This window comes from Triticum aestivum, chromosome 3B (assembly GCF_018294505.1).
Source record: "Triticum aestivum cultivar Chinese Spring chromosome 3B, IWGSC CS RefSeq v2.1, whole genome shotgun sequence".
In the NCBI taxonomy this organism is placed as follows: Eukaryota; Viridiplantae; Streptophyta; class Magnoliopsida; order Poales; family Poaceae; genus Triticum; species Triticum aestivum.
Window position 1 is genome coordinate 830,356,671 of NC_057801.1, and position 19,428 is coordinate 830,376,098.

At 46.0% G+C, this 19,428-nt stretch overlaps 1 protein-coding gene across 1 annotated transcript; it reads right to left on the reverse strand.

Annotated features, from left to right (window-relative positions):
• Positions 1–1,198: 1,198 nt before the first annotated feature.
• LOC123066922 (F-box/FBD/LRR-repeat protein At5g56420-like) lies at positions 1,199–4,244 on the reverse strand. The gene is made up of 4 exons (XM_044489904.1): positions 4,021–4,244; positions 2,364–3,197; positions 2,092–2,247; positions 1,199–1,993 (listed from the first exon to the last, which is right to left on the reverse strand). Exons 2-4 carry the CDS (start codon positions 3,174–3,176, stop codon positions 1,715–1,717), a joined length of 1,248 nt encoding a protein of 415 aa, XP_044345839.1. The 5' UTR covers positions 3,177–3,197; positions 4,021–4,244; the 3' UTR covers positions 1,199–1,714.
• Between the last annotated feature and the right edge of the window lie 15,184 nt (positions 4,245–19,428).

A 19,428-nucleotide genomic window follows, 5' to 3' on the forward strand; every position in this document is an offset into this window, starting at 1 on the left:
TCTTTTGTTGAATACATGTGCCATCATTTGAAGAAAAGGTGGTTAAAATATGAAAAGGAAAACTTTGTCCTCCAAATATAATTGGACAAACAATTTAGGGTACATAATTGAGATGTTGTCAACGTGGGCAAATGATGAAATGCAAACATGTGTACTGTAGTAAGTACTAGGGTAGGTTCCAATTGACAATTGAGTGATCTTTTCTTAGCGAATGAAATATGCTAGGAAAATATCAATTCTGCGAAATTAACAGTTTAACACTGGATAGCTAGATAAAAAATAAATTGAGCATTGTAAGTAACAGGGTACTAAACTGCAACTGAATCTAGGCAAGCATGCGCACAACTGAGTCACAAACTCACAATCAAGCATGCGCATGGCCGATCTTTCAATGATTCATGGATCCACCGCAAACATTTCTCGAACTTCAAATATATGGGAGCAGAAAGCAAAAGGAACCTACGGAATGTGTTTGAACTTGAAAGTTTGTAAGGCAATAGAACATGGCTCTCTTAACATCCCGTAATATTTTGAGATTTTTTCGATACTTCAAAACATCATTTTCACATGGTTTTCATCGGTTTCCACCGAATGTTGGTTTTCATATGATATTTTCCCTATGGTTAATTACTATGGATGGATCGGAGAGAGTAGTAAAAAAAGATTTTCCTACCCCTAAAAAAAAGTATTTTTTCCTCAAAAGATATACATTTGTCTTTGACCAAAAGCAATGTGTATTCAAATGACATTGAATACACAACGTTTGGGGACATCCAGGGGAGGGAAGGAAAATCCCAAATGGTCTGCTACTCGCCACACGCGGGCCGTCGTACATCATTCAAAAATGGTTTGGTATTTAGAAGAAATCGATTTTGAAATTATATAAACTTCTTTTCAAAAAAGTGATTTCAAAAAGTTTGAATGTTTGAAAAATGTTTGCAAATTCAGAAAATGTTCTTCAATTTGGAAATGTTGGTGATTTCAAAACAATGTTCTTCAACTCAAAAAACTATTTGCCAATTCAAAAAATCATGAATTTGAAAAAAAATTCTGGATTAAAAATAGATTCCAAGAGCAAGTTTTATCAACAACTGAACAAATACCTCCTAATTATATGAATTGTTTTCAGGTAAGAACTGGATCATACTCACCTCAGTGAATAATTTTGACGTAAACAATAGCTGAATATTAAAAGCTGATGTAGAAATATCACTTATAAACAAAAAATAAAATAGGAGATGTAAACCAATCCGATAAAAGTTTTGATTTCCGAAAATGTCTACACTGATTCAGGCATGGGCTGCTTTGGTCTCATTACTTCAGGCTTCATATGTCTACACATGCAAAATTATGATATGACCATACAATTTGATGCCTTTGATTCACATATTTGCTAAAACCATGAACCTACCATACACAGAACACAGGGACGAAACATGAAGACCTGAACTGGCGCCGTTGAGGAAGGGCTGCGGCGTGTGGGTCCCCAGTGCATGGAGGAACAGCAGTGGCAGCTTGAGTGCGTGGGTTGCAGAATGGAATGGAGTGTTTCATACCGAGAACGCTTGCTGATACCACATCAAGTATTACCACCGAATTTCCTCAACAAAATCCACCACATGCTAGTCCTAGATGGTACACTCACATAAACAAAGCCAAGATAGCTCTACCCAGCAGCAAATTATATCGGGAAACGGTTGTGGGAGCAAGCTTATCAAAATGTGACAATGACCTTGGCCCTGGTAGACGCCCTCGGTAGAGCTAATAGCTTGGCAAGAACCATGCTACAGTCCTTTTCACCCTTCCAGTCTATCTTCAGTTCTTCTAAAGCTGGTGCCCAGCTTAGTAGCTTTGCCACGAAATCAACTTCGAAGTCCAGACCCCCGAAATGGTTCACACTGGCCATTACGAGATGGTCCATTTGCAATTGCAGGTTAAGTCCTTGAATGCCCACCTGATCCTCACCCTGACCAAGGATGCTCCAAGGAAAACTCTGCATTTTTTTTCATAACTCGTTAGCCATAAACACAACGAACGAACATGGATCAGGTGATCGAGCAAGGGGGAAGAGTTTACTGGAGGCATACTTACCGACACCTCAAGCTTCTTTAAGTTAGGGGCATTCTGAAACAGTGAACATGCAGTCAAGACTTGCCGCTGATCCCACAAGCATATCATAAGACAAACACTCTCCAGGTGAGTAAACACGGCAGGGAGCTTTGTATGTATGCATCCTTTTGATAGATACTGCAACAACAAAATAATAATAATAATAATAATAATAATAATAATAATAGATGTCAACACAGATTAGTCAGAGGCAGAAGAAGGCCATAGTAATGCTGGAGATAATAATAGCTCACCTTCAGGAAAAAACCATTAATTCTAAGTGTTTCGATGACACTTAGGCTACCCAATGACTGCTTGACATAGCTTTCCTTGTCATGCGCAATTGGAACAGATTGATACGCTTTATCAAGAGAGAGAAAGGCCACCTCCAGATTAGGTGCGTCCAACTTAATGTCCTCAAAATCTCCTTCAGCATAAAGATAATCCAGTTTAGGAGCCTTAATGTTTAGACGTTTGATGCCCTCAAAAGAATCTAATATCAAATCAGTCAGTGCGGGGCAGAACGAGATCAAATTTTGGATATCCTTGTCTGTGGAGGAGAAGATTTTCAGGGTGAGGTCCGTAAGGCTCTTGAAACCTTGGAATGCCCGGGGCAAGCTGATGATGCAGTTTTCTAGGTGCAGATACTCCAGATCACCGATACAAAAGAGGCACGAGGGAATCTTATACCTTGGCCCCGAGTTCAACTTGATTATAACTGATTTTGGTGATCTCCTTGACAGCATGATCATCCACCTACCAAACTCATCATGGTAATTTTTGTTACCTGAAATTTCAAACTCCTCTATTGTTCCCTTGTGGAGTAATAGCACCATATCGACTAACGTAACGAACTTGGTTCTTGTAAGATTTCCATCACACAGAGATATTACTGGCATATCAGTCCATGCATCCCTCCAAGTACTTGATAAGGTGCTAGTCCTAACCGCTTCTTCAACATTCAAACAGGAGAGGATTTCGCCCTTTATCTCTGGAGGTAGACTGCTCAGTCTGTCTGAACTCACAATAGATGTAACTTCCGCCCTGGCCTTTTCACAGGTACTCATTGCTTCAGAATCCAGATCAAACTGTCTTAGCATTCGCATAAGACAATGAGCCAACATTAGCGTGCAGTCTACCACATATATCACTAAAAATACAATACATGCAGAAATTAAACGGTGCACAAAGTAAGTTGCCTGTTCATAGCAAAACGGAAAATAAGCAACAATAGAGAGATGGCAGTTTAGCGAAACAACTCTGGTATGCTTATATTAACAGAACTGAAGTCGACTATTGCGTTGGTAAGGTGAAAAACTTGATTATCATTTGACATGTGTTACAGGACCCTAATTTGTGATCTTGAAGAGAAACCATGTGCCATCATTTGAAGAAGGGGTGATTAAAATAGGAAGAAAAAAGAACTTGTCCTGCAAAATACCGGTTGGACAAACAATTTAAGGTGTACTTGAGCACCAACAGCACAGAGAGTCAATTTAAGCCACAAACAGGCCCTCATTTCTTAACCTAGATGTGGACTTGCACTCAAATTATTCAGGAGCAACACGTGTTCAGTTCCAACATTCACTCTAAGCATGATATCGATCGACATGTACTAACGTAAATCCGTGTACTAAATAAGGTTCCAACTGAAAATTAACCAATATTTCTCGGCGAATGAAATATGCTAGGAAAATATTTGGTCTGCGAAATTAGCACTGCAGAGCTAGAGAGAGAAAAAAAGCAATGTAAATAACAGGGTACTAAACTAGTAGATTCAGTGGAGCATGTGAATAAGACACCGCAAACAAGGATGCATGGCTGATCTTTCAATAATTGACGAATCCACCGCAAACAGGTCTCGAATTTCAAATACGTAGTAAGAATGTACGGACAGGGACCAAAACGAACCTACGGAGTGGCTCGGTTGCTGCAGTAGCGCCGGAGAACGACGCCGCTCGCCCGCTGCGGCCTTGGGCGCTGCCAGCGAGACGGAGCGCAGAGGCCAGAGGTGCAAGGAACGAAGGCAGGACGCCGGATGCCTACGCCGCCGCCGCCGTACCGTGTCTAGGGTTGGAATTTAGCGGGCGAAACGCCGAAGTGGTCTGCGACTCGTCCTCTCTGCGCTGTGGCGATGGGGGCATTTCAGAATCGGGCCGCTGGGCCATATCGGAGTAGGGAGGTACGGATGGGCTAGTAATTTTTTTCCCACAAAATATATTACTTACATTTGTTTTTGACAAAAATAGTGTGTATTCCACTGACATTGAATACACAATGTTTTTGCCTGCAAAAAAATATATAATACACAACGTTTCCTTCGCCGCGCGCCGCTCCTCCCCCACCCCCCGTGCCGCTGGCCACCCCGGTCGCGACGGCCACCCACCACCTCCCACGCCACTTTAACTTCTCCCACCGCCCCTCCGGGCGCCCGCGGCAGCCCATGTCGGGCTGCTCCCCCGCGCAAGATCCTGCCTCGCTGGGCGCGAGCCTTTAGTGGAGCTCTCCGGATGGGGGAAGATCCTGGCCGAGCCCAGCGGTCCGTCGGAGGTGTCGGCGACCCCTTCGGCCATCCTCAGCGGTGCCGGCGACCCCCTCGGCTCCGTCGCCCCGGATTCTCAGGAGTCCGCCTCGCTCCGTACGCGGATCTGGTGACGCCGATGGTGCTGCGGCCTTCGGACCGATGGACAGCGCCACCCCCCTCCCTACGAGCGACCCCGGCCGCCTCAAGTCCATCGTGGTATGTGACACCCCCCACCCTTGCCAAATCCGACCACCGACGCCATTGATGAGGGATGGACGTTTTACAAATCCCGCAAGAGTAGGAAGGCCAGCTCCGATCCGGTGGCCTCTGGGATGCACATGTTGGGCAAGCGCCCTCATCCTCGCCGGGTAGAGACGCCTTTTTAAGCAAATTCAAAGGCCTCTGCCTTCATAGCCTCAGCACCCGCCATCGTAGAATCGACTGTAGAGACCCACTCTGTTACATTATCTGCAAGCTACAAGGCCACTATGGCCGTGAGTGCCTGCAAAATCCCGCAACAAGGGCAGGGGCAGCAGTGCTGCGCACCGGCCCATCCACGAGCGCCTCACCTTTCTGTCGCCCACGTGCCAGTGGTCGGCGCTGCCGGTTGCTGACTGCGCGCCCATGGAGCCCGCGGCCCTCATCGACCACTCCCGCCGGACACACAACAAACACAAGGTCATCGCCTCCTCCCCGCGCGCTAGAGCACCAGGCGTTCCTGCTCCACCAGCATGCCGTGGTGGTCACGACGGTCGGCACCACTGCGCACGCGGCCAACCCTCACTCCATTGGCCGCGCGCTAGAGAAGGAGTTCAAGATTCTGCCTCACCTGTTGCTCGTCACCAACCATGACCCCAAATACTTTTTTGTCTTCTTCACCATGCCCGCCCACAAGGATCTCGTGGTGCAGCGCGGCTTGTTGTCTGTGGACGGCGTGCCGTTCCTGCTTGAGCCATGGCGGGAGGATGCCCACGCCGTTCACCTCAAGTGGATGCTGCATGTGCGCGTGGTCATTGAGAAGCTTCCCATGACCCTCTGGACGCTGGAGGGTGCGGAGGAGGCCATTGGGGACAAGGTGATCGTGGATCGCCTGGACAGCCGCACGCACGAGCACGCCGACACCAAGCTCTTCGTTGTTGGGTCTGGTGCTGGGACACCGCCCACATCCCAACCAGGCGCACCATCTGGAAGCATGCCGGGGGGCTGGCCGAGACGACGAGATGCTGGGCTACTCTCCTCCGAGGCGCGCGGTGGGGCCTCCCCCCGAGCTCCTGCAGTACTGATACGTTTCGACGTATCTATAATTTATGAAGTATTCATGCCATTATATTATTATTCTTGGATGTTTTACAATCATTTTGTAGCAACTTTATATTGTTATTGGATTGAATACTTTTATGAATTTTAGAACACTTGATATATATCTTACAATTGAATACTCTTGGTGACAATGGGGTATCGTATTGATTCACTTGATATATGTTTTTTCACTCAACTCGCGGATTCCCGAGGTGACATTGGGGTAATCTATGCATAGGGGTTGATGAACGTTCTTGCCTTTATTTCTCCGGATCCGGTAGAAATCTTGGGGCACTCTTTGAAGATCTTTGTGTTGGATTGAGTATTATAAATATGAATTTGCTTTGGTGTTATTTTAGTATGAACTCTAGGATAGATCAAACGGAAAGAATAGCTTTGTGTTATTTTAGTACGAACTCTTGAAACAGATTGAACGGAAAGAATAGCTTTGAGGTGGTTACGTACCCTACAAACAATTATTCTTATGTTCTCCGCTAGATAAAAACTTTGGACCGATTCTTCATCGCACTTTGAGGGATGGTTGTATGATCCAACTATGTTAGCATTGTTGAGAGATTGCACTAGTGAAAGTATGCACCCTAGGCCTCATTTTCAAGCATTGCAATACCGTTTTTGTGCCCGTTTACTATTTGCTACCTTGCTGTTTTTATTTATTCAGATTATAAAAATATATTTCTACCATCCATATTACACTTTTATCATCATCTCTTCGCCGAACTAGTGCACCTATACAATTTACCATTGTATTAGGTGTGTTGGGGACACAAGAGAATTCTTGTATTTGGTTGCAGGGTCGTTTGAGAGAGACCATCTTCATCCTACACCTCTCACGGATTGATAAACCTTAGGTAATCCACTTGAGGAAAAATTGCTACTGTCATACAAAACTCTACGCTTGGAGGCCCAACACGTGTCTACAAGAATAAAGTTGCATAGTAGACATCAAGCTCTTTTCCGACGCCGTTGCCGAGGAGGTGAGTGCTTGAAGATATATCTTTAGATCTTGCAATTGAATCGTTTAGCTTCTTGTTTTATCACTAGTTTGGTTTGTAAAAGAAAACTACAAAAAAATTGGAATTGATGTTGCATCATATTACTGATCATCTTTATAATATATTTTTTGAAAATGATGGTTCCAAAAATTGTACTCAATTGATAGAAGAAGAATTTAATAAAATGATTGGCATGAATGATGAGCATGATGGCAATGTTGTTACTATTAATTCTTTGAATATCCATGATGTTAATGATATCAAAGCTACAAGCTTGGGGATGTTGTGTTTGACGAAGATGATATTTTTACTCCACCAAGTTTTGATGTGCAAATTTGTTATAATGGTAGCATGCCTCCTATTTATGATGACTATAATGATGAAAGTGGATTCAGAGAGGTCATGACTTTATTTAATGATGAATTCACCATTTTGGATGAGGCTTCAATTGACTATGAGAACAAGGTTGCTATCTATGATGATTATGGTGTTGACTTGTATGCTATAAAGAATAATGATAACCATGAAACTTCTCATCATGATTCTAATTTTCAATCACATGATAGTTATTTTGTTGAGTTTGCTCCCACCATTATTGATGAGAATAAATTTGCCTATGTGGAGAGTAACAAAAAAATTATGCATGTGGATCATGAAAAGAATGCTTTATGTGATGGCTAGATTGTTTAATTCATTCATGATGCTACTGAAAATTATTATGAGAGAGGAACATATGCTTCTACATATTTCAATAATATCAAGTTTCCTCTCTTTATGTTGAAAGTTTTTAAGTTGCACTTGTTTTACCTTCCTATACTAGTTGATTATTGTTCCCATAAGTTGTTTGCTCACAAAATCCCTATGCACAAGAAGTGGGTTAGACTGAAATGTGCTATTCATATGCTTCATGATTCTCTCTTTATGTTTCAATCTTTATCCTTTATGCGAGCATCATTGAACTCATCATGCCTAGCTAAAAGGCATTAAAGAAAAGCGCTTGTTGGGAGACAACCCAACACTTTTACCAACTACTTTTGTGTGATTCACATGACTAGTCTACTGTAGTAATCATGTATTGTTGCTTTTGTTTCAATAAAGTGCCAAGTAAAGCCTTTTGGATCATGTTGGGTGATAGTTGATTTGATCTTGCTGAAAAACAGAAACTTTTGCGCTCACGAAAACAACTCTCATTTTTAGCAGAAGAGTGCTTTTGAGTTGATTCTTTTTGCAGAAGATTAATATACAAATTTATCACGTGGTCAAATTTTTGTCATAATTTTTGGAGTAGCAGAACTGTGGTTTGATTACAGATTACTACAGAGTGTTCTGTTTTTGACAGATTTTGTTTTCAATGCATAGTTTGCTTGTTTCCTTGTTTCTATGGCTTATATTGCTGAATATAAATTGTAGAAATGATATGATACATTAGGCCTTGTGTGGAAACAATTATGAATCTAGTCCTTTGTCCCGTTTAACCCCTTTAAGCTTCCTAGTTGCGATGGCTCCACGACTAAGTCCTTTCACTAGGACATCTGACGTGACAATTCCATGACAGTTGGCGCCCACCGTGGGGCCAGTGCATGGTGGATTTGCATTCTTGAAGGGTAGCTTCAAAGGGCTCAAAGGATGCACGATGGGACGGATGACCAAGAGTCGTTGCGGCAAACTCTACATCGACGACGCAACCTGGGGCCCCGATGCCGGCTCAATTGAGTACGTGTACCGGGCCCCCCTTCGGCGGAATCCACGTCTTCATCGGCAAGATCGGCGAGCCGGGCCCTGAGCAGGACATCTGCATCGACATCGTCGAGACGGCTCAGCGTGCGAGACCCACCCGGGCTCAGCCCGCCATGAAGCGTGCCTTCGTGGAATGCATCCATGGAGGAGAATTTTCTGAAGGATCTATATCTGGTGGTGAGACAGCCATCTACTCTGATGGTGAGTCGTCCACAGGTGAGATGGATTCGTTGTATCAACTGCAAGATGGCGGGTTTGGGGGCTGTTCCAATGACAACAGTATTCTGGACCCCTTTGAGCCGCCGAGCAGAGTCAGAATCTTCATGGCTGGTACCCAGCCTGGGCTAAATTCTTCAACTACGGTAGCAACGACTTCCGGGTCAGCAGCGGTGACAGCATCCGGGGCAGGAGGCCCTGTGTGCTCGTCGGCTCAAATTTTGATGTCTCTGATGGATAAATTGACGACTCTATTAACAGCCGTGGTTAATCCGGCGGATCAAGCTCAGCATGATGCCAAGGTGGCACAGCTACGTGAGGAGATAACACAAGCTAAGAAGACCTGGCGGCAAAGGACGTCAGGATAACTGCGGAACAAGCGGCTCTAGATGCTCGGGCCTAGCAGATTCAGGCGTAGGCCTTTCAGCTTGCAATGGATCAGAATGCGTCTAATGAGGTAATGAGGAGAAGGCACCAGGCCCGTCTGCCTACGCTATATGAGCCTAGAAACCTTTTTTGCATGTTGCAGGCCCCAGTAACCCACCGGAGGTAGACCGGACTGTGGCACCTGGGGCAGGAACGCCGGTTCAGCCGCGGGTGATGGAACCCCCACGTCCAAATACTGCTCCGCCTCAGCATGTACCAACACCATCGGGTCATTATTCTAATCCACTTGAGAACATGATCACTCCGGCGGCACGATTGGCGGCTCTCCTAGTCGATGGCGTCTCTCCGATGGCGGTTGAGACGCGAAGGATTAGAGAACTTCTTCAGACGGCCTTAGCACAGCAGGAGGCGTACTATTACAGTAGAGACATGGTTCATTCAACTCAACGTCCAAGCCGGAGCAGGAGTTATAGCAGACACCTGGACTCACCGTCCGTTTCAAGCAATGCCCGGTGTCGTGATCAGCCGCGCGGGCACGACCCTGCACGGGATGGAGTTCCTAACATGCGTAATCAGGACAGAGTGCGTCAGCAAATTTAGCAGGTGGCTCAGCAGGCGGCTCAGCTAGCGGCTCAACAGGCGGCTGAGATGGCCGCTCAGCGGGCGGCTTACCAGCCCCTTTCGGTTTATCCGACGACTTCAATTAAGGCAGGCTTGACCACTAGGACCAGGGGCGTACCTTGTTTGGTACCGGCTCTGCATAATGAGCGTTTGCCCAAGGATTTCAAGGGGCCTCGAAAGGTGCCTAATTACACAGCCGACTTACAACTCGGGGCGTGGATTGAAAGCTATGAGATGGCCATGGAGCTATTGGAAGTCAGTGACGGAGCAATGGCCAAGTGCTTCACCATGATGCTGGATGGAACGACTCGTAATTGGTTGAAAGGGCTGCCACCAAATTCCATCGATTCGTGGGCAGAATTAAAGGAGCGGTTTATTCAGAACTTCGAAGACACATGCAAGCAGCCCATGTCGATTGTGGACTTGACTAATTGCAGGCAAGAGGAGGGTGAGTCCACGACCCATTGGGTGCACCGGGTCAAAGCCAGAATACATTCGTCTGATAATATGGACGCCGGCTCTGCAGTCTTAATGTTGGAGAAAAATTGCCATTTTGAGCCTCTGAAACAGAAGCTGGGGCGGCTCAAGCGCAATTGTAATGACATGGGCCAGCTGATGGCGGCTCTAGTCAAGTATGCCAACTCTGATAGTACCAAGAATCCTGAGTCTGACGATGAGAAGACAAGGAAGGGAAAAAAGAAACGTAATGCTTAGGGCCCGCGGCATAACCCGACGAGTCAAGGGGGCAACAACAAACGTAAGGCTGATAGTAGCTCGGAGTTTGTGGCTAACACCAATGCACATGGCAACAATCAACGACGAAAGCGAAGGCCGCCTCCTCGGTCTGGTGGGTCAGGTCCCACTCTTGAGCAGTTGTTAAATGAGCCCTGTCCGAGGCATGACACTAGAGAGAAAGCCAGCCACTCACCTGTGGAAGGATTGTACGATCATGAAGTCAAGAATTCTAACATGTTCGACGGCGGTCATGGGCCAGGTGGCGGCTCAGGTGGCAGCGGTTTTCATGGTCCGAGTCATGGAGGTGGCGGCTCTAATTCTGGTTTTCAGGGCCATCAGAATAACCAGGGTGGTTTTAATCAAGGTAGCCAAGGTGGTTACAATCAGCAATCTGGCCAAGGGGGTCAGCAATAGCAGCAATCTGGATACGAGAGTCATCCAAAACAGTTGAACAGTGGGCAGTATCACGTCTTCACCACAAGTTTATGCAAACGAGACCAGAAGCTTCACAAGAGGGCAGTGAACGTCGTTGAGCCGGCAGTTCCCGGTACTTGCGATGGTCTGAGCAACCCATTATGTGGAGTCGGGCGGATCACCCGCCCCGAGTTGATAACCCGGGTCACTTGGCTTTGGTGGTGGCACCTCAAGTTGGGGATACAAGTTTACTAATTAAGGTACTCATGGATGGAGGCAGCAACACCAATATCTTTTATTATGAAACCTTCCGTCGCATGGGATTAACTGATAAGAATCTTAAGCAGCCCAACATTGTTTTTCACTTTGTGGTTCCCGGTAAGTCGGCATACCCAGTTGGAAGGATTGAACTGGAGGTAGCCTTTGGAGATGAACACGATTCCAGAGCAGAGAAGTTAACGTTTGAAGTGGTCAAAATCAAGAGCCCGTATTATGCTCTGTTTGGACGGCCGGCTTATGCCAAGTTCATGGCACGGCCGTGTTATGTGTATCTGCATCTCAAAATACTGGGTTACAAGGGGACCATCACGGTTCATGGCAGTCGGAAGGTAGCCTTGGAATGTGAAGAGGGAGACGCGGCTTATGCTGAGCCGGTCTGCGCGGCGGAAGAATTGAAGTCTTACAAGGATAATGTTGATCCAGTTGATATGACGTCTGTGAAAAAGCCCACTACAGATCATGACTCGGTAATGAAGTTTAAATTGGTCGACGACACAAAGCTTGTTGATTTCGTTCCTGGTGACTCATCCAAGCAGTTCAGTATCAGTGCTAATCTGGATCCCAAATAGGAAAGCACGATCATCGAGTTCATCCGTGAGAACAGGGACATCTTTGCATGGAAACCTTCTGACATGCCGGGTGTACCGAGAGAACTCGTTGAGCACACTCTCAATATTGATCCAAAATTTAAGCCGGTCAAGCAGTTTCTTCCGCGGTTTAATGAGGAGAGGCATAAGGCCATTGGTGAGGAGCTGGCCCGGCAGCTGGGTTCATTATTAAAGTATTTCATCCTGAGTGGTTGGCTAACCCGGTGCTAGTGCTGAAGAAGAATGGAACTTGGCGTATGTGTGTGGATTACACGGATTTGAAAAAGGCTCGTCCGACTGATCCCTTTGCTCTCCCTCGTATTGATCAAATCATTGATGCTACGGCGGGTTGTGAGCGTTTGAGTTTTTTGGATGCTTATTCTGGATATCATAATATCAAGATGGCAGTCAAGGACCAGGAGAAGACAACTTTTATTACTCCCTTTGGAGCCTTCTGCTATCTTTCTATACCTTTTGGGCTCAAGAGTGCCCAGGCGACTTACTAGCGCTGCGTGCAAACTTGTCTTCATACTCAGATTGGGCGTAATGTTCATGCTTATATTGATGATATTGTGGTAAAGTCCAGAGCGAATGAGACACAAGAATACCTTTGATAATCTCCGAGTCTACAATATGATGCTTAACCCGGCCAAGTGTGTCTTCGGGGTGCCGGCAGGCAAGCTTTTGTGATTTCTGGTTTCTAACAGAGGCATTGAGGCTAACCCGGAGAAAATCAAGGCTATTACCTCTCTGGCAAAACCCAAGTGTATCAATGATGTCCAGCATCTGGCGGGTTGTATCGCATCTTTAATACGGTTCATAAGCCGGTTAGGTGAGAAGGCCATACCGCTGTATCAGATGATGAAGAGGACAGACGACTTTGTCTCGAGTGATGCTGCTAACGCTGCCTTTGAGGATTTGAAGAGACAGCTAGCTGAGCCGCCGGTCCTTGCTGCTCCCATTGATAAGGAGCCATTATTGTTATATGTGGCTGCTAACACACGTGCTGTCAGTGTGGTCATTATGGTGGAGCGCAAGGAGGTTGGCAAGGAACATACGGTTCAATGGCCGGTTTACTACATCAGTGAGGTGCTTATTGAGTCCAAGCAAAGATATCCACATCGGCAGAAGCTCATTTATGGGGTGTTCATGGCAAGCCAGAAGCTTAAGCAATATTTCCCGGGTCAACCCATCACTGTGGTCAGCTCTGCTCTGTTAGGGGATATCATTCAAAATAGAGAAGCCATAGGACGGGTCACCAAGTGGGCCATTGAACTTGGGCCTCATGGTTTAAAGTATGTGTCACACACTGCTATCAAGTCTCAAGCACTGGTGGATTTCATAAACGATTAGACAGAGTTGCAAATGCCCGAAGAGAAGACAGACAACACATATTGGACTATTCACTTTGATGGGTCCAGGAAATTGGAGGGCTCGGGGGCTGGAGTTGTTTTAGCTTCCCCTCGAGGTGACAAATTTTGTTATGTGCTAAGGTTAATGTTTCCTTGTACTAACAATGCAGCTGAGTATGAAGCCTTGCTCCATGGTCTTCGGATGGCTAAGGAGATGAGCTTAAGCCGGGTAAGGTGCTTTGGCGACTCAGATCTGGTGGCTCAGCAAGTCTCAGGCAAGTGGGATTCCAAGGATCACCTCATGGCGGCTTATCGCCGTGAAGTTGATGTTGTTGCTGGACACTTCAAGGGTTACCAAGTGGAGCATATCGATCGCAGAAAGAATGAGGCGGCTGATGCTTTAAGTCGGCTGGGGTCTCAGCGTAAGCCGGTGCCACCTAATACCTTGTTGGATATTCTGCATAGCCCTTCTGTCAAGTTGCCTATAGAGGAAGACATGGCTATTCCTGACCTAGAGGCACAATTGGTGGCGGCTCTTCATATCATCCCAGATTGGACAATGCCATACTTGGCTTACATGACCCAGGGCGAGTTGCCTAAGGATGAAACCTTGGCTAGGCAGATAACACGGCGGTCTAAGTCAATAGCGATTGCCAATGGCAAGTTGCATCATCGCAGTGTCACTGGGGCGTTTCAGCGTTGTGTCTCTCCTGAGGAAGGTCAAGAGATTCTTCGTGAGATTCATGAAGGAGATTGTGGCCATCATGTCGGCTCAAAGTCCCTCGTGGACAAAGCTTTTTGTCATGGGTTTTATTGGCTGAAGGCTCACGCTGATGCAGAAGATTTAGTCAGTAAATGTGATGGTTGTCAGAAATTCTCATGGCGAGCTCATGTACTGGCTCAGGAATTGAGGATGATCCCAATTACTTGGCCATTTGTTGTGTTGGGGCTTGACATGGTTGGGCCTTTCAAAAGATCTAAGAATAAAAAGACCCACCTCTTGGTGGCGGTTGATAAATTCACAAAGTGGGTGGAAGCAGAGCCGGTCAGTAAGTGTGACGCGGCAACGGCGGTTCAATTCATGAAAAAGGTGATTTTCCGTTTTGGCTTCCCCCACAGTATCATAACTGATAATGGCACTAACTTGTCCAAGGGTGTCATGGAGGAGTTTTGTCAACGTGAGCATATCCGGCTTGATGTCTCATCAGTAGCTCACCCCCAATCCAATGGTCAAGCAGAAAGAGCCAATCAGGAGATTTTGAAAGGCATCAAGCCCCGGCTTCTGGTTCCTTTGCAACAGACGCCAGGTTGTTCGGTGGAGGAGTTACCATCAGTGTTATGGAGCATTAATACTACCCCCAACAGATCTACTGGTTACACCCCTTTCTTCATGGTTTATGGAGCAGAGGCGGTTCTTCCTAGTGACATCCGTCATGACTCGCCCCGCGTGGCGGCTTACGTTGAAGCTGATAATGAACAAGCATGTCAGGAGGCACTTGACCTATTATATGAAAAGTGTGACTTTACAGCAGCCCGCTCGACGATTTACCAATAGGACCTGCGCCGTTATCACAGCCGTCGGGTTAAGTCCAGAACCTTTCAAGAAGGTGACTTGTTGCTCCGGCTCATCTAGGATCAAACTGATGCACACAAGTTGTCCCCACCTTGGGAAAGGCCTTTTGTGGTCAGCAAGAACTTAAACAACGGGTCATACTACCTTATCGATGTTCAAGAGCATAAAGACTCACGTAAGTCGGAGGAAGAGACCCGCCAGCCGTGGAATATTGCTCATCTTCGGCCTTACTACACTTGAGCCACCGTCTCTCATGATGTACATATTTTTGACGATGTACATACTATGATAAGTAATAAAGCAGGACCTCTATCCTTTTCATCCTCAAATGATTATATGTCTTCATTATCATAAATCCAACGACCAATTGGGGGCTACTGGTTGTATTCACATCATAGCTTTAACCCTTTTTTGGTCCGACTTTGATCGTATTCGAATCAGAGTCGTTAAAAAATCTCAAGGTCATTTGGGGGCTTCCTTTTCAAACATAGGTCATATTTTAACCAAAGAGAACAGAGCTGTCGGCACCCTCTTGATCGGAACAATGCCAAACCCAAAAGGGGGCTTCTTGATCGTATTCGAATCATAGCTTAACCTCTTTCTGGGTCCGACTTTGATCGTATTCGAATCATAGTTGTTAAAAAACTCTCAATGTCACTAGGGGGCTTCATGTTCAAACATAGGTCGTATTTGAACCAAAGAGAACATAGATGTCGGTACCCTCTTGATCAGCGCAATGCCAAACCCACTAGGGGGCTTCATTGATCGTATTCAAATCATAGCCTAAACCCTTTTGGCCTGGTTTACTGGTCGTATTCAAACCAGAAGCCTCGCTTTGTTCTCTTTGTTAGACTTAAGTATATTTTCTTAGTTTATCTTGAGACCTTTTTTGTACTTATGTTAAGGCATATATATAAGGTTTATATTTAACCCGACTTGACTTTGAATGATAAGTCGCCAGGTATAATGACAAAAATCACACAGTTGGAAGTTATGGCTTCTAAAGATTGGGTTATCACCCTTACTGCGCAGGTCATCTAAACTAGCAGGATAAATTCGACATCTCAGGTATGATGTTGTTATTACAGTTATGTTTTAAACTTTGATTCATATCAGGTTTATTTATAACTCTTTCTTAACATCAGTGATTATATGTGGGATATTTATGACCCGCCTTGCGGTAAACCGCCAAGGGTTCTTGTGATCTATTTCTGTGTGTAGGATGTTTAAAGGATTTTCTTTTGCACAAGGAACATAGATGATAAGTATAACAAGGGGGGATATAAAGGAGACGGCTTAACAGTTTTGAGCACCAATAATGTGCACGATGGCACGACAGATCAAAGTCATTAATACCCTATTACATGACTCCCTGAGTCCAAAAGATTCAATTGTTTTTCAGAAGGCTGCTTATATAAGCCGCCCGGTGGGTTAATTCTCTTGATGGCCTGATGCTTCCGGATCAACCCTCTCCGCATCTTTGTCCTCTCCGGCGTCCTGGAAGGTTGATGATGACCAGTCAATGCCACTCAAAGCTTCAAATTCAGGTTCATCATCAATTAGCCCAGCCGGGTCAACTTCAGGGGCAAAGGTGTGCTTACGGATTGGAGGGATCAGGCTCGTCAAGTTGTAAGTCAGAGTTGGTTGCCTCTGATTTTCTGCGGTGTAAGCCGGATGATACTTGGTGAGGTCTCCCTCATTGGCAATCATGCTAGCCACAGGGCGTATTTCCTTCATACAAGTAGCAAAGTCCGTCTGTTCAAATGGGGTACCATCCTCCTTAAGGCTAGGGTATCCAATGGAGATGTCGGCCGGGTCTAATTCCGGCAGCCACGCTTTGGCCCGGCTTAAGGCAGAAATGGCTTCGGCTCTCGCAGACGACTGATTTAGCTCATTGAACCGCTAGGGCAACACAGAGAGTCTCTTTAGCACATCACCCAGGAGTGTGGGGGCTTCATTTGACAGAGCAACTATGGCTAAGGCACGCTGAGCTCGAGTGTATAGTTGTTCTACGAGTGTATAAACCGCCTTCAGCTTCACCAGCATGTCCTGGTTCAGAATGGCACTCCTGGGGCCTGCATAGCGGTAACAGGTGAGTTAACAAGCAATTCATATGGTCACAGGACAGATTCAATACTTGAACACTTGTAGGGCGGCTTACCAAAGATTGCTGTGACCACCTGAGATACACGGTGTTTTAAGCCGGTCAATTCGGTGGTCACCTCTTCACAAGTCGCCTCTGCTTTCTCAGCTCGTTGGGTTAAGGCAATCTTTTCCTCAGCCCATCTCTTTTTCTCCACATCAAAGTCAGCCCTCAATTTTTCTTGTTTAGACACACTAAATTCAAATTTGGAGTTAGCTCTTTGGGTTTCAGTCTCCTATGCCTCTAGGCGGTTCTTCAAGTCAGATAGTTCTGTTTGAAGCTGAGTAGTTGTGGCCTGAACAATTACCGGGTCAAAATCATGAATATTAGCATACAATATTAAGTCCCAATCCTTTTGCAAGCAACAACACTTGGCACTTGGGGGCTAATGTCTACCGAAGGATTCTATCTAGGTGGCGGTTCATGAGAGTAAGTCCCAAGCACTTTGCAAGCAAGAGTACTTGGCACTTGGGGGCTAATGCATGTTGCTGGTAAATCTACACAAGTATTGTATTCTTCACAAGCATGTGAAGGACCGGCTCATTCACTTTGATTAAACCGGCCCTTGGGGACTATGGTTTAAGCCGGATTTTTAACAGGTTTGACCAAAGGATATTACTAATGCTTATACGTTTGTTCTAAGTCTACAACATATTCATCATAAGCAATAGACTTGGGGGCCGGCATAGTAAGGATAATTCCGTGAATGGAAGAGTTATACCTCAAATTTCGGGTGCATTTGGTTCACCATATCAACTTCGAGGTCACGGCTGCTGTTCACCTGGCTAAGATAGCCAGAAAAAACTTCCCCAATGCTCATGTGAGTATAAGTAGCAATGTCAATTCTGACCTTACGGCGTTCCAGGTGCTCCTCCTTCGCAGAACACTTGGCTAGCACAGTAGGTCTACCCGGCTCAGTATAGCCGGTCTTGGTAATTTCCACATCACCATCTTGTGGGTCGTCTGCCATGGCCGGGCTAGGGACTTTGGGGTTTTCAGAGCCATCGGCGGCTTTCCCGGCAAGCGGGTCAGCAGCCGACGTTGGCGTATCATGAGCCGGTGCAAGTGGCATCTCAGGAATAGAGACATCAGGCGCGGCTGTCTGGAGTTCCGGCTCGATGACAGTTGGTCCTTCGGACGGCTTGTTCTTTTTCACTCTCTTGATGGGTTTTGCTTTTCCGCTGCATAAGATCAAAAAGATCAGTACAAGTATAAAGAATTGAAATGAATAAAGGATAAGTAAATCATCATTACCCTGGAGCGGTCTTAAAAGCCGGCATGATGCACTGAATTGAGTTGCCGGAAGAGTGTGAAGTTTCCTGATAATTTGAATCAGAAGAGTTGAGCGGTTGACGAGTGAGACCCGCCAAAGGATAAAAAGAATTTATGTCGGAGGTGACCTCGTTCCGGCGTTTCCTCGGCGTATTTGGTAAGCTGGAGGAAAGCTCTGCTTCTTTGCTGGTCTGGGTCTGTCTCCGCTCTCATGAATCTGTCGCTTCAAAAGAAAGTGAGGATCCTGGTAAGCTAAAGGATGTGAAAATCTTACTTTATGGGTTACTCTTTGGACTTTTGGTCTTGGCAAAGGCTCTGAGTCGGAGAAGGAAATAATAGTTACCTCTTCAACTGTCCCATGACTCGTTCCCGTGTCACCCTGATGGTAATCGGTGTCAATAAGGTGGTTAAAAAGTGAGCCAAGGGAGTCAAGGGTTACCTCCGACTCAGAAGAGTCGTCTAGCTTAAGCAAGTCGGAAGCACCGGGCTTCTTTCCTCTTTTTTGAGTGGCGGCTTTCTTGGCTTTCCTGGCTCTCTTTGCAGCCTCATGATCATATTTCTTCTTCCAAAATTTATCATCGGCCTGTGAATCAGCAAAGGTTTGAGTTATGACAAAACATCAAATGTAAAGGTAAAGTAACTAACTTTGGCAGCTTACCGCTGGAGCCGGGTTAGCCTTGCAGAAAGGGCTCAGGCCCACCTTGCCACAATCGGCTAAACTCTCATTCAAAAGTGACTTTGTCATATCATTGATAACATCATCAGGTAAGTCGTCAGGGCTATGGCACAAAGGATCCTTTGCATCACTAGTGTAATCGCACATTAACCCGGAGCAGCGGCTCAACGGGATGATCTGCCATGCGACCCAGCACCGGACCAGATCGGTATCGTTTAAGACATTCCCCGGTAGGGCTTTAATCTTTGCAAGAGTGGGAGCGAGCGTTTGGCGTTGAGCAGCTGTTAACTTGTCAGGAAGCGGATGATTGGATTCAAGGCGCAGAGCATGAAAGCCGGGCAGAGGGTTCTCATTGGCCGGAGAAGTGTCTTGACAGTAGAACCATGTCTGGTTCCAATCCTTGGGGTGGCTTGGTGGTTGCGCATAAGGAAAAATGACGTCCCTGCGTCGTTGGATTGAGACCCCGCCAAGTTCCAAACTAGGTCCATTGG